Source organism: Pavona decussata, unplaced genomic scaffold (genome assembly GCF_977016875.1).
Source record: "Pavona decussata unplaced genomic scaffold, jaPavDecu1.1 SCAFFOLD_211, whole genome shotgun sequence".
Lineage (NCBI taxonomy): Eukaryota > Metazoa > Cnidaria > Anthozoa > Scleractinia > Agariciidae > Pavona > Pavona decussata.
In genome coordinates this window covers 38,761-54,533 of record NW_028145616.1, presented here as the reverse complement: position 1 = coordinate 54,533, position 15,773 = coordinate 38,761, and the positions used below count along the sequence as shown (strand labels likewise).

General features: G+C 38.2%; 1 protein-coding gene across 4 annotated transcripts in view; it reads right to left on the bottom strand.

Annotated features, from left to right (window-relative positions):
• Positions 1-15,773, bottom strand: part of LOC146460499 (cadherin-23-like) — a 55,335-nt gene that overhangs the window by 23,554 nt on the left and 16,008 nt on the right. For all 4 annotated transcript variants that reach the window (XM_085088114.1, XM_085088115.1, XM_085088116.1 and 1 more), the window contains 18 exons: positions 15,254-15,418; positions 14,573-14,640; positions 13,764-14,007; positions 13,036-13,074; positions 12,276-12,392; positions 11,747-11,875; positions 11,101-11,325; positions 10,315-10,551; positions 9,781-9,924; positions 8,045-8,225; positions 7,300-7,424; positions 6,561-6,872; positions 5,792-5,911; positions 5,390-5,456; positions 4,664-5,014; positions 2,299-3,227; positions 1,545-1,658; positions 660-837 (listed from right to left, as the gene is read on the bottom strand). In XM_085088114.1, the coding sequence (XP_084944240.1) occupies positions 660-837; positions 1,545-1,658; positions 2,299-3,227; positions 4,664-5,014; positions 5,390-5,456; positions 5,792-5,911; positions 6,561-6,872; positions 7,300-7,424; positions 8,045-8,225; positions 9,781-9,924; positions 10,315-10,551; positions 11,101-11,325; positions 11,747-11,875; positions 12,276-12,392; positions 13,036-13,074; positions 13,764-14,007; positions 14,573-14,640; positions 15,254-15,418 (3,745 nt within the window). The remainder of the gene's footprint in view (positions 1-659; positions 838-1,544; positions 1,659-2,298; positions 3,228-4,663; positions 5,015-5,389; positions 5,457-5,791; positions 5,912-6,560; positions 6,873-7,299; positions 7,425-8,044; positions 8,226-9,780; positions 9,925-10,314; positions 10,552-11,100; positions 11,326-11,746; positions 11,876-12,275; positions 12,393-13,035; positions 13,075-13,763; positions 14,008-14,572; positions 14,641-15,253; positions 15,419-15,773) is intronic.

Genomic DNA, 15,773 nt, shown 5'->3' with positions numbered 1-15,773 from the left:
GGGTCATATTCCTTGTTTAAGATGTCTCTTAAGTATTGTTCCTTGACAAAAGTGGCAGGACATGACTGGTTTGAAAATTGAGAGTTTTATTCGTGCTTGAACTTGTACTCATAGTCAAGCATGAACGTCCCTGATTATTTAAGCCCTGGCTAAACGGCGCATGATAGGTCAATGATAGTTAAAACTCGTGCGCTCGTTTGACCACCAACTATCATGCGCTAGCATCGACTATCATCAACTATCATTCACTTTGAGCGTGCTCAAATTTTTCATGATAATTGATGGTTGTTGTTCCTGTTTGATCACGCGCATGATAGTCGATGATAGTTATCGATCAGCTGTTTTCTCTACCAGCGCTCTAAATTTGTTCTTTCAACAACTGAAGGAAAACAGAGCAGGCTGTCGCCCTCTTTCGCCGCGAAAAATTCATCCATGCGAAGTTTTGTTTGCGATATTGACAGTCCGCTGGCTTCTGACACTAGGGGCTCACGGTAAACTATCGTCAGCTATCACGAGATTGTTTGAGCCGTTTGACCACCCGCTTGATAGTTTTGACTATCATCAACTATCATCGACTATCATGCGCCGTTTGACCAGGGCTTTTGCAAGATATTCCGCCCTCCAACTCAAATCCTAGTTCAACCAACTAAGGCACTCACTTCCATTTTCTGCATTAAGAAAAAATGATATTTGTGCGTTGTTTCCAATGTCGTCGTCCGTTGCAGCGACAGTACCCACGGAATGATCAATCCTGGCGTCCTCGGACACGGAGAAAGTGTACTTTGATTGCGAAAAGACTGGAGCGTGATCATTGTCATCGAGCACAGTTACAATGACCTGTCAATCAATTAATCAGTCAGTCAGTTATTGCGTCAGTCAATCATTCAATGAAATGATCAAGTGACCAATCGAGCAATCAGTTCAATTGAGCAATCAGTTAATCATTCATGCCTAAAAGGCCATTTTCATGATGGCGTCATTTTACCACAACTACCAAAACTTTTCAAATTCAAATTTTGTAATCCCAGTGGACAACAAAGAACAATAGCTCTAATTAGCACGAGAAAACAAAAACCAGAAGGATCCTGGTAGTTGTATTCAAATGACGCCATAGTGAAAATGTCCTATTGATATATTATGTTAAAAAGTTACATTACTTAACCAGGGGTACTAATAAGATAGTTGAGGCGTGGTGGTGTAGTGGTTAGTGCGCCGGACTTTCGATCGGACGGTCAGATGGTCGTTGGTTCGAGGCCAGGTTGGTCTCTTCATTGCTGTGTTTTTCCTTAGACAAGAAACTTTGCTCCACATTGTCTCTCTTCGCCCAATGGGTACCGGCGACATACTGCTGGGGGGTAGTCCCGCGATGGACTAGCATCCCATCCAGGGGGAAGTAGCAATACTCCTACTTGATTCATGCTACAGAAACCGGGCTAAGCTCCAGCCGTGTGGGCCACCTAGGCTCGTAGTGCGACTTTACTTTTTTTTGCTAATAAGATGACTGGGATTTCTTCCAACGTTTGAAGTTTAAAAATGTTACTTACCTGTGTGGTTCCCTGGCGGCTTCTTATGGCGTCATCAGCCGCCAACACTGTCAGAGTGTAAGTTTCTGACCCAGCAAGCTCTCTATCTAGTACAATAGCTGTAGTAATGTTTCCCTGGAGAATCAACAGAGCGACAAAATCATTCACATAAACGAATGCTATTCTTCAGAAAACTGTACACCCTAATGTACAAAGCAGTAGGCGGCACCCGTCAGCTATAAGGTATCCACTGCAATATTAAGATTACATAAGCGTTCAATTCCCCTTGAAGTTCAAGAAATAAGAAATACTGAGGAAACAAATGGAATGGCAAGTGATCGCTAAAAGGCTACAATTTGGTCTTTTGATTTTCTGCAAACCATTGGAATTTGGCATAATTTTTTTTCTACTAATTTCTAATATTAGTGAAAAGGAAGTAATAACTACTTTGTGATCTGCAATGCATTGGTTAGAATAAATGTTTTGATACTAAAATGACTATTTGATCTATAGTTGCAAAACGATAAATTCAACGATGTCTTGTTTTTTAGCCACCCATTGCTGGCCAAGTATTTCCCAGAGTCGCACATATTTCACAAGCAACAATCAGACTTCCGAAAAACAAAAAAACAGAAACAAAACAAAACGAAAAAGATCCAATGCAGTAAAGAAGTACGAAGACTTTTAAGGTAAACTCAACCTTTAACATGTTTTCGTTACTAGCACTAAAGAACGGAGAAATTCAGCACAAACAAAAACATATCTGATAACTTACAGTATCCTGATCAATATTGAAACGAAAGTTTCCTCCGTGAAGCCCATAGGAGAGTTTAGCATTGGATCCTACATCCTTGTCTGTTGCGGTGACAAGCAAAACAGGTGTCCCAACGGGTTGATTTTCCATAACATAGGCGCGATATTCGCTCTGGTTAAACTTGGGGCTGTTATCATTAATATCCACTAGTGGTAGAAATACCTCCACTTCAGAGGACATTGATGGAGTTCCCATGTCAGTTGCACGAACGGTGAAATTGAAAAACGGCGATAGTTCCCGATCAAGGAGATTAACAGCCTGAGAAATAAGACCACTGACAGGATCGATTTTTACATAGTTTGTGGCATTACCCACTATGCTAAATCTGATATCAGCGTTTGTACCAGAATCAGCATCGCTTGCAGTAACTGTGAGAATACTGGTGTCTTTTGGTGACTCCTCGCGATAATCTTGGATATAAAGAGGTTTAGAAAACACTGGGGCGTGATCATTAACATCGTCAATTTTGATGACAATTTTGACTTTGTCCGATGTCAAGTTTACACTGTCAGTAGCTTGCACAAATAACACGTGCTCGGTCATATTCTCCTTGTCCAGTTCTTTAGTGGTTGATATCACACCATTGGTCCGGTTAATATAGAAAAATCCAGACGAATCGCTTTCTTTTAGTGAATACATAATGATATCGCCTATATCTTTGTCCAGCGCCTTGAGTTGAGTTACTCTTGTTCCAATAGACGCATTCTCCAAGACGTGATATGATAGCACGTCGCTTTCAAAGTAGGGCTTCTCATCGATGACGTCAGTAACGGTGATGTTTACTTGGCAGCTTCCTTCTGGTGCATTCTCTCCAATGTTTGCTGCTGTCACATACAGGACGTAGTTATTTTTGAATTCTCGATCCAGAGTTGAATCAACAATTACGTCACCTGAAAAGGGAAATGTGCACCTATTGTCAATAGCAGACCAGTTACTGAAACCATTGACACTTCTTGCGTTCTTTAGCAAGACGTTCAGTCAAGAGAGTTTAAATATCAAAATATGTGGTTTTGCCCCTCTTCCATGACTTCGATTTCTATCCATCCTGTAGTCCAGCAGCTTTCAGAATCCACAATCCGATCCCGTTTTGTCTAAACAGAATAGCTTCTTGATACTATGTGGCCTCTTGTTTTGTTATAAATTTCCTTCCCTTTTTCCTACGTACATTTTGAAACATGAATTTTTAGAGAGTATTTCATTAATTTTACCACAAAATAAAGTAAAGAACAAAAAATACATGTCGTCGATCTCAGTGTCTCTAAAGTAAACACGTCCAGTTTGTACCGGATCAAAGGTAAGGGCCTTAACACATGTGATTCGCAATATGCGAAAGGTTAACAAAAGCGTTAGCATGTGGAACAGTTACAAAAATAGACCGTGAACGGAAAGTGTGGCAGTTAAGGACGGTGCCTGCTAATAGCGACGTATTTTTGTGCGGCTTATGACTATGCAGGAAAAGCAGATCTTAGCAAGGGGTATTGTAATCCAAAAAGAAAATTGGGGGTAACCACGCATTTTTCAGAGATAATTAAGCAATAATATCTCTAAAAAGCGCCAAAATATAAAGCAATGTATGGGATTTTTTTTCCTAAATTGAAGCTTAATTATCTCTGAAAAATGCATGGTTATCCCCAATTTTCTTTTGAGATACCAAAAGCATTTGCTAGGTTCTGCTTTTTCCGTATAGTTTTAAACCGCGCAAAAATATCCCTGTATTAGTAGGCACCACCCATAGGAAACCCGAGTATCTCGCGATGCGCAGAACGTATGCGCAGTAACAATAGTAGGCACCGTCCCTAAGTCCAAGTATCATAAGAAGGTTAACAAAACAGCGAGAACAAATTTCTGGTCTATATAGTAATGCAGAAATCATACTTTCCACCAAACAATGAGGTGCATAATTTGTTGATGTATGCAGATAGGTTAGCATTTCGGTAAAATATGACATGTAAAAAGAGTAGGGGCGTATCTCTAGGAGGATGCTTCAATTCTTATGAAACTTTATTGAGTATCTACCCCGGGTCACCAGCTTTAGGGTTTTGTTTCCATAGCCCTTTATTTTCATTCTTCCACCCTACCTACTTTTTTTTGTTACCAAAACTATCAAAAGAAAATAACGTCTCTTTTCCTATTTCTTGCATTAACCTCTATTTGTTTCTCACAAGAAGCTTTTATTCTGCATTTTTATTTATTTATTTGTTTACTTATTTATTTATTTTTTTATTTACTTATTTTTTTGTTAAGCAGTAAGTGTTTCTTATCGTGTAGCTGTGTGCACAGCTATCAGCACCAAATATATTTGCTAGAAAAGCATGAACTGACCAACCTGTGGCTCTGTTTATATAAAACTTGGCATCCGCTCCCGTGGAAGTGTACGTGATCTCTTTATTCAAAACTAGTAAATCGAGATCTGTGGCTGTCAGTCTCATTACTGTGGTGCCGCGGACAGCGTCCTCCGATACATTGGCATAGTACACTTGCTGACTGAACTGGGGGCGCTCATCGTTGACATCAGTCACCTTAATTTCAAGTTGGGCAGTCGATATTTTGTTGCCTCCATCTGTAGCCCTTAAAGTCAAGTGATACGTGCCGTTTGTTTCTCGATCGAGGGAATTGTTAAGGCGCGTGGTTATGATTGCTGTTGTTGAGCTGATCTGGAAAATTTCCGATCCATGACCTGTAAAAACAAATCAAAACGATTAGTTTAATAAAAACTGTCATGTCGACATTGAATGTATGAAATATAGGTAAATGGTACAAAATGACTGTGTCATATTTAATTGTGTTTTTCACAGCAGAAGTAAGACTCTTATGCAAAAATGTGATCCTAGTTAATTTTACGAGTTTTTTCAAATTTATTCCTTTTGTGGGTGAACTGGAACATTCTTTCTTCGAAAATTATCTTTCTCTTTTTTCGCAAGGACATACCTTGTTAAAGTAAGAAGCAACTCTTCTGGTCTCCATCACTTTTTTTTTTGGAGGGTGGGGGGGGGGAATGAATGTTGTCAATGGATATATCTCTGCTTTGGAATTGGTTGTGTCATACTCTTACCTTCCAGAGAAAACGATATTTCAGCATTGCTCCCTTCATCGGCATCCATGGCACTTATAGCAACTTTCTGTAGGTATAATATGAAAACAGATTGTTGCTGTATCAGTGTTCTAATTAAATCATTTACCAAATTAATCGCCGTAACAAGGTACTTACATTCAAACTTCCCAATAGATCAATCAAACTCGAAGTAAATTTGAGTGACAAACTGAAAGCGTGGGAAACGTCTGAGAGCAAAGTCATGCTTGGTTACATTCTTACTTCTAATTAGTAGAAATTTAATTAATCCAGATAAAGGAAGGTAGTGTGCAAACTTAACTTTTGTCTAGTATTAAAATTATTGAACTACATTAACATATCCAAAAGATCATTATAAAGGTACAAGTAAAACGTGTAACTTACCGGAACAACAGTGGTTCCTGCTAATGAGTTTTCTGCAATCTCTGCTTCATAAGAATTTTCTTTGAATAGCGGTGGATTATCATTTTCATCAAAGACCTTCACAACGAGCTCAGCGAAAGCCTAAAAGACACAAACATAAAAATAACCATTAAGTCCATTAACTGTAAGAATTGTTTTTGAGGGACGGGTATTGGCATGCTGCTATATATCTTTATGTAATCATAGGTATCCTCGTTCATTTTCTTTTGAGTTTAATTTATTTCTAAGTTTTGGGGACATCCAGATATTTAGATGGCGGATCCAAGACAACAGCCGTTTGGAAAATCTTTACGGAATTGTCACATCAGGTCACGTCACACCCTCCCGATCTGAATTCCAAACGAAGCATCCATGGCGGATGTACTGTTCAGGCTCAAAGATTCATTATCATACTGGACTTCAATACTCTCTCGGAGTTGGGGGAAGGGGGGGGGGGGGCAGCCCTCCCCTGTCACTTGGGCGGAGGAGGAGGAGAAGGAGGAACAGGAGGACGACAATGTTGATGACAATGACGATAAAATGATCGTGATGGAGTTGATGATGATGGTGATGTTGATCATGACGTGTTTTTGATGATAATGCTTATGATGGTGTCGGTGATGAAGGAAGCCGTTATACTATTAATGATGGTAATGAATAAAGAGTGATAGTGGGAATGATAATCAAAACGACTAGCAGATGGCACACAATCGCGTTATTTTATTTGTTTTTTTTTTTAATTCATGCCCACCTTTCTACTGGACGGATGACCACCATCCTCTGCCTGCACGGTAAGCTTGTATTCTCCAAGTGTTTCTCTGTTGATAGGTCCTTTAACATACACCACACCAGTCTGATTATCCATTTGAAAAGCGTCCCCAGTATTTCCACTTGTTATCTTGTAGGACACGTGGCCATTCTCATCCTGGTCCAGATCTGTTGCGTAAACTGTTGCAACACTCGTGCTCACATTGGAATTTTCCATCACATGGGCAACGTAGGATGATTTGTTGAAGACTGGATCGTTATCATTGACATCGTCAATAATGATTGACACAACAGTCTGCAGGAGAGAAGATGAATAAATGTTGAGTCATTTTGGCCTCTTGAAAATTTTTATTTTCCCTGCAAAAACCATGCCCGGAATTTAAGTATCTTCATCAATGAAGACATTTGCTAACGCTTTTGGTAACTTCCATTCCAAATGTCGTAAACTGTACTGAATATCCGGATGCTACCGGACTCTAGAACGTTTTCAGACCCATTATAGAATGTGAAGTGTATTAATAATCCAGATTTTAATACGTTAGTTTTTGCTAAATCCATGTGACCTTTGAGCGAAAGAGCATGGTTGAAGTTAATGAGAAAAAGTGCTTACAGTATTTCTCAGTTAAAAAGTTAGATTAGCCAATTCCCTTTTTACAACCACAATTGTTAAATCATTTGTTTTAATAACATATGACTGTCGCCATATTCTCTAATATACTTACAGTATTAGATCTTCTTGGCTGACCCTCGTCTCTTGCCTCGATTGTCAAATTGAACGAAGATTCTTCTTCTGCATCCAGTGCTTTCTTTACAAGTATGTAGCCACTGGGAGTAATTTCGAAATGGCCTAAGATGACAAAATAGTCAGAAAAGGGTTGTGTGTGCCATTGAAAGGAAAATACTGAGAGGGCTTCGAATGCAACAACCATCCCTGTGTGATTGCGTTCCTTTCTCCAAACAGTTAAGGAGAAGAAAGAAACGATAAAAGATTCCAGTAAAAAAGAAACCATAGGCAAAATGTCCGAGTAACATAATTTCGTTTTGTCTTAGATAATCGTCAGTAAGAAGAATGTAGCAAACATCTTGACGGTATCAAAAACAGTGAGGTTCAGTGGTTTAGTACGAAAAAACGATTCCGTACCATCAGAAAATAAATTCACTATCCTCAATCGTAATACCCCCTTATAGGTTTTCGCGAAGATGCCTTCAAGCGAAATGCCTGCTGTTCTTGACCTTCTAGTAAATTACCCGCGCAAAAATAGATTATTCCAGCTTAATTAACAGTTATAGTGGATTTCTAGGTTATTTCTAGAAATTCTACTTTAGTGCGTCGTTAGCATCAGTTTGAAAATTAAAACGAACAGTATTGTACTAGCGAACCTGTGGTGATACATGAGTTAATATATTGCGGAAATTATGAATCTGTTTTGAAGTGAAAGGATTGAAAGCAAGTAGCAAGTGACTTACCAGCTGGGTCTCCGTCGGTAATATTGTATTCAACTTTGCCTGCGAAGCCTAAATCCTTATCCGATGCAGACATCTGGATTACGTTACTACCAGGCCGAGCAGCTTCGCTGATTTGGGTGGACTGGGAAAGGTCAACAAACTGAGGTGTGTTGTCATTGATGTCATTGACTATAATGGTCACCTTAAGATAATCAACAAGAAAATTATAAGGCATTGAAGATGAAACATAACTTCACACATGCTGAGAGGGAGCAGACTAGTTCACTTGGAGTTTAGTTGTCAGAAAAAAAACTTCGGCTTTGGGATTGTAAGGGACTGGTGAACGGTAGCTTTAAATTTCAGGTCAGCTCTTCAAACACCCGGCCTCTCTGTGTTCCGTGTACTTATACCAAAGGGTTTGGAAAAAGGTAATAATGCGTTTTATTGGTTAATGTGAATGTTGTTAACTTAAAGCAATGCAAAATTTCTCAGCAATACCCTTTGGCATTGATGTTACAGTTCAAAGGATGCTTCTCCTTGGGTCTTTGTTCTGCTGTAATAGTTTAAAGTGCCCCTAACCCTTCAATTTGTTTTCTTTTGTTTGATTTCCATATCTTTCAAGAACTCATTTTCGAAAAAAATTTTGAGAAATATTGAATCCTTTTTTTTTTTTTTTTTTTACGAGCGCTAGAAGTGAAGGCAGTCTTGTCGATATTTTCACCTATCGCTCGCATTAGTCCCCCACTCGGCCAAATGTGTCCAAATATGGAACGTGACGTAAGAAAAGGAAATCGTGCAAAAATATCCGAAGATTCGTTGTAATGCTTCAATTGTAAACAGAGAAAATGATTGAAAAATGTGTGGTTTTTGGATGCAGCAACTCTCGAAATGTAGAGAAAGGAATCAGCATGCATAAGATTCCTTCTGAATCCTTCTGGTGTCCTTTTCTTACGTCACAGCTAAGAAAGTGTCAAATGTCGGACGCTTCTCATTGGCTCGTTCATAATGAGCCCACGAGACAAAAATTTGTCCAGCAGGGCTTAAAGCGCGCAAAAATTTAAAAATTTCAGTTTCTGTAACTTTTAGCGTTCGTAAAAAAAAAGGATCTAATATTTCTAAAATTTGTTTTCGAAAATGAGTTCTTCACAGATATGGAAATCTACCAAAAGAAAACAGATTGAAGGGCTAGGGGCACTTTAATCTCGTTTTATCATTAATGAATAGCCCATTGTTGGTGATGACCTCGTGCGACGTCATTTACTTGTGAGACCGCCATCTTGGATTTTTACCTCATCAAAGCCAAAATTGATTAAAATAATAAAGAAGGTATTGCTAGACTGAGTTTACTAAAATAAGAGTAAAACGACATTAAAGCTATCAAAACAACCATAGCAAAAAGAGAATTTGTAAAACATCTGCACATGTTGGTTTGATTGACACGGTTATCAAAATTTTGTTTTTGAAGTGTGGCAATTACTGAAAGTGCTGGTCTCCCAAAATAAAAGCCTCTAAAGATAACACCAAAAATGTCCTCATACCCTTTTGCCCACCGTTGCATTCCCGGGTACTACACAAGAGGATAATATTTTGATATCTTTATATCACCAAAATATGACGAAAATTAACTGAAGGAAACAGTGACCCAAGCACATAAGACAACTTCTTCTTCAGGCGTGGATATATCCAGGCGATTTTCTTGAGAACAAACAAAAAACTATCAGCTTCACCTATATGAATTAAAGTAAACCTAAACTTACCCTAACAGTGGAGGACCTTCGTTTATTGTTAGGAAGAGTCTGGTCAGTTGCTGTGATATCAAGGGAAAATACTCCTCTTCCCTGCGCATCTAAAGTCATCTCTGAGTTCTCCCTATCCAAAACGCTTTGCACGGTCAATTCTCCCTGAGACCAATGGCAAATGCGTATTTTTAAGACAGTTAAATACCTTTACAACTTGTTTTACAGCTTGCATAATTTTAAGGTTTATTTTCAGTCAGTTCGTTCCGAAACAAACGATAATTGCATCGTTTTAAGACAGTAAAATATATTTCCAATTTTATCATTAAGGTTTCTTTTTTCTTGGCTTAACAATATGCATTAGTTTATGTCCGTTCCCTTGAAGATGCTTTTGGTAGTGCAGCGGTAACAAAAGTAAATATTTCGATCCGTACATATATGGAGAAGATGTCAAAGTTTTCAACTAATGCTAGAGAGAAGATACTCAACATCTGCTACTTATCTGACGGATTCGTTATAAAAATGTCAAATTAATTAAGTTATAGAACACCTTACCGTGGATGAATTAATCTTGAAGTACCCATGTTCGTCTCCAGACATAGAATACCTAATCTCTGCGTTCGATCCGTAATCCTTGTCAGTAGCATTGACATCAATAACCAACATACCAACGCTCTCTGGTCCCTCATCGATGGGTCTGATATAAGAGGAGAGTGACTCAGAAGGCTTTGGATCAAATTCCGGAGAGTTGTCGTTTACGTCAAGTATATCGACGTGCAGAACTGTAGAATCCTGTAAAGGACATTAGAGTTTAATTATTATTAGTTTATCTTCTCCTTTGTCAACCCTTCTAGCTCTCTCAGTTTAAATTAACGTAAATAACGGTTATTTTAAAGCGGATTCAGTACACACTGATCCCAAAGGAAGACGGTTGACCCAGGATCAAGGTATGGTAACTCTAGGTCAGGGCACTTGAGATGAGAGCCGGATCGTCGGGCTGTCTCCAGGACTGAAGAACTTACTAGACGAATTTAGTCACTCTTCAAGGCATCTCAGAAAACTGTTGGGAAATTACAAATAACGATTTGTGCGTATATCCACCTTTTTTGAATGAGCAAGTTTCAACACAACTCATTCCCTGAATTCTTGCTTTACGTATACGTATTAAGTGGTTGTCTGTAACAACTAGGGCGCAGAAAAGAATTCTTTTCTTAGATCACCTCCGGCCCAGTTTTCTGAGTTCTCACCCATGCAGCTACTGTGACGTTAACCCTTCTACTAAATACTGACACCACATAAACTCGCACACGCTTAAAAGAATAGTAATTTGATTCAACCTACCCATAGCGTTGGCCTCCCACCGTCTGTGACATTTATAGTGAGATTGTAGCTTGAATGAAGTTCTCTGTCCAGCCCTGTTGGAGAGATCTCCAAAACCCCCGTGTTGCTGTTCAGAATGAATTCCCCATTGTGACCAGATATTATTGCATAAGTCAGTTTCTCGTTGTTGCCTATGTCTTTATCGGAAGCTTGGAGCGTGTAAACGACTGTTCCACCGCCTTTACCCTAGATCGAGAGACACCGCATTTTTAAACAATCAATCGCAGTATCGCTGTTTCGGCGGTTTACTGAACAGGCCTTGAGTGGTACTGATATTCTCTGAATTTAAGGGGCAGCCGATATGAATTGCAAACTACCTTGGAGGTCAGCAAGGAATTTTCTCGTTCGTAGGCTTTATAGCAAAATGTCGAGAACCCTGTCGAAAACGGGTACCATAAAGAACAGGTATGTATTTCCTGGGGTAACGATTTTACTAAATAAAGATGGCTCAATATTGCAGCGTGGGATACGAGATTTTGTTTGATAGCCTCTTTTGGACGCGCTTGTGCACGTTGAGTACCAAGGCCGTGCGGTCGAGCAAAGATAAATTAACTTGCTACATTAACCCTTACACACATAAAAAAAACTCTATAAGGTATCTACATACCTCACTTATATTCGTTGTGATGTAAGCACCACCATCGATCACGGGTGGATTATCGTTCTTATCCAGTACAGTCACTGTTAGAGTTGTTGTTGTATTTCTTTTTGGAATTCCATGGTCGTAGGCCATTATCTGATCATGATATACAACAAGAATCATACATATGGATTAATTTATATTTATAATTTGGCTTTGGTCTGGGGGTGGGGGGGGAGGCGTTCTTCTGTAATACTTCTTGAAATGCATATCCCTTGGCCAAAAGACTTTCAGAGTAATTATGATTATGATTGCAAATCATTTATATTCGAATCCCACAAGTAACTATCCACTACCAACACCAGCGGCTGTTGAACAAGTCTGGGTCCGTCCTTGGATGATTTTTAGTTTTTGTTGGATACTGATGTTTCGGTGATAATCGTGTTTTCCCAAACGCCATCAACGAGCTTACCTTTTGAAAAACAGTGTGTAAACTGATTCCAGGCAAGACAAGTTGGAGATTATTTTGAAGACACAGAAAAAGCTGTTATCTTACCGTTAGTGAATAAAGTGGGTTAACTTCACGGTCCAGCTTCTTCGTCGTTGTTACGGCTCCACTTGAATTAACTGCAAAAGCGTCTCCAGTATTTCCATTTGTTATGTTATAAGAAACCTAGAGAAAAACGGCAAGTGTCTTTAGCTTATGGCTCTGCAAATTCCTGCAACCCAGCTACGAGCCCCAATGGACAGGCAGGTGTTATTTAATTGTGGATGAGTTTGTAGAAAATTGCAACACAGTTCAGTAAAGATATAGGGTGAACATGGTACCAAAAAGGGTCACTTATCCGAAGCAGGCTTCAACGTAAAAAGGAACAGTATCCTGTAGCTACTAGTTGCAGTTTAATGTATCCAGCGCTCGAATATTAGGTCGTTCAATCAGGAGGTAAGATAGGTAGGTACAGTGTTTTCATGTTATGAACTACACCATCATTCGCTTCTAAATTTAGGGTAAGACAGGTTAATGTAATCAGTGCTAACAGACAATCTGCCGATCAACCATCGCTTTAAAGAAATTTTTCGCTTTAAATAGGGTACGCTTATCATCTGGCCACCACTCTAGATTTAATGATATCATGTGATCAACAAACTTATCGACACAAAATATTTTGTATACTTTCTGAAATAAAATTTTGAAATCCAAAATAGCTACAAAAGTAAGTGCCAAATTTTAAGAGCTAAAATGGTCCTCCTGTCGTGTTTAAAAAAAAAAATTCGAGTCCAGACTTTATTCCCCACCACTCGGTCAGTTTCATTACCCTTGCGTTGTCACCGCTGTCCAAATCAGTTGCTGATACCTAGGGATAAAAGAAATTACGGAAGTTAATTGCTACTTCTTACGAAAGAATAATGAGCTGTACAAGGTGGTTCTATCTTTTGGTCTTTGTACGAAATGTGTGGAATTTGTGTGAAGGTGTGGTCATTTAAAATAAGAACTGCTGAGTAACGTTTGCTTGTGATAGAATATTTTTTTTTTATATTGTGTAAGTTGAATTGATATATATATTTTTTAATATTCAACCTGTATCGGGACTGAATTTGTTCAAGCGGAAGTAACGAGCGTCATATGCGTTTGTGTAAGTAATTTTAAAAGTACTATTTACAACGCTAAAAAGATTTAAAAAAAAATACGAACCAAACGTTTTGGACTAATTAAGTCATCTTCAGGGAAAACGAAAACGTTCGGTTCTTCATCTTTTATAACTTTTTAGCCTTGTAAATAGTATTTTAAATATCAAGCGTATATTATAGAAAAACAATATTTTTCTTCTCTTAGTTACTTATGATTACCGTATAATTGATGGACAACTTCAGCATGACACACACAAAAAATATGTTGGTTATATTATCGTTCTTGTTGTTGTTAACACCGCTCCAAAGCAAATATTTCATACCAGAAAATAGTATCTTCAAAACTCTTTGCACAAGTTAAATAGCGTAGCAAATGTGTCAATAAAATTGGAACATTCGTGTTGTAGACACTAACCTCATAAACCAAAACAATATCTGTTTGATTTTCCATGATATCCACAGAATATGGTCCGTTGAGAAAAACTGGATCATTATCGTTTACGTCTCTGAGTAACACTCTGACCTTGGTGACGTAATTCTTGTTTGCTTCATAAAATCTCCCACCGTCGTTTGCAAGCATGAAAAACTTGAATTCCTGGTTTCTTTCGTAGTCCAATACCGCGGTTGTTCTGATGGTTCCATTTGCGTCTACTTTGAAGCTAATGAACGAGAATTAATAATAAGAAATGAATGAGAACAGTTACACTGTGAGAACGTTTTTTTTCCAAAGAGAGGGGCGTGGCTTACTATTAGTCTTCTAATAAAGAGGGCCATTTCAAGGTAAAATATTATCATTTTCTCTGAAAGACTGAAATGACAATCGCCTCCTCCTTCAAGGGGTAAGGGAGAGAAAACAGGTGACATTTCAGACTCTCGCTGAAAACAAATGTTTATGTTCGATTTTATGATTATATGTTTCCTGTTATTTCTGAGTGGAGTGCCTATAAACTAGCTTTGGGTAGCTAATTGCATTTCCACTATAAACAAAGCATTTGACACTTTTGACATTTGACATAAATTTGTTTCAAGGTAGCCTTGTGTTTAACTGCGAGGCAATGTTTTGTAAGTGATTAGGTGTCTCTTAAGGTTCTTATTATATCGCTAACAGTTTTGCCTGCAGGAAAATTGTTTCCTCGACAATGTTTGGACAATTTTTCTCAGTCGTACAATTTCACCACTTTCTCACTTTTGAATTTAATATATATTTTAAAATTTACGTTTTACCTTGAACCTCCACTTCCATACAGTTCATAATTTATTTTGCCGTAGGAACCAAGATCAGCATCTGTAGCCTGTTACAAGGAAGGTATAGGGACAATAATGAATGCCTACTGAAACAATGAAAAGAATTAGTTTTGTATTCCAGTTTTGCTTTTTACCCAAACTTCGACGGACTAGTTCTTAATGGCGTATTCACCTATGTACATCTAAGGCTTTTCAGAGGGGCTGGCGTACTTGTTGGCCATAAATTTAATTAACTATGATTCAACCAAGGACGTGTGTCTCATGAACGCATCTTTTCGCGGCTACCCAATTCGGGAACGTAATTCCTAACTAAGAAATATTGCTATTGAACTATTAAAATGTTCAGAAGAAATTGGCAAATAAAGATTATCAAGACGTAAATAAGGAAACTCTTTTGTTTCCACATTCAGGGAATTTCAAAGAAAGAATCCTAGTTCCCATCACAAATGGAACTCAATGTATTCTGCATTGTCATTCTCAGACTGCTGTGCAGAATTTCTCCATAGACCTAGGAATAAGGCATCTTTCCCAACACAAAGAAAGAACAAAACTGTTTATCGTTAGACGACGGTAGCCCCTGTATCTTACTATTTCATGGCCTGGAAGTTGGTCCGTAATTAATATAAGTTGTGTCTAAGATTGCATTTTCGAAAGACTTACCGTTACATTTCCAATGACAAAATCAACAGGGATTTCCTCGTCAAAGGTGAAGTTGTAAGAACTCTGAGCAAACATTGGCTCGTTGTCGTTAACATTAACGAGTTCAACTGTTATGGAGGCGACACCTGACAAAACTTCGGCAGTGTCTGTCTCGTTTGCAAATACCTGTTGAAAAAAAAAATACACAAAATCATACTTTTTCATTCAGAAATTAAAAGACCAGAGAAAACCAAGAGAGGATCCTTGATTCTCTCAAGGATCCTCTCTTGGGTAAACTATATCGGTCCCTATTACAGATTTCAGCAGCTCTGTTTATTATTATTATTATTATTATTATTATTATTATTATTATTATTATTATTATTATTATTATTATTATTATTATTATTATTATTATTATTATTATTATTATTATTATTATTATTATTAAGGTGTCGCAGCTTGGGTGCACAGGATGTCTCAATTTCCCTACGACTGAAAAAACTGCCTGTGTGAAGGAGGTGTCCTAATGCTAGAGGTA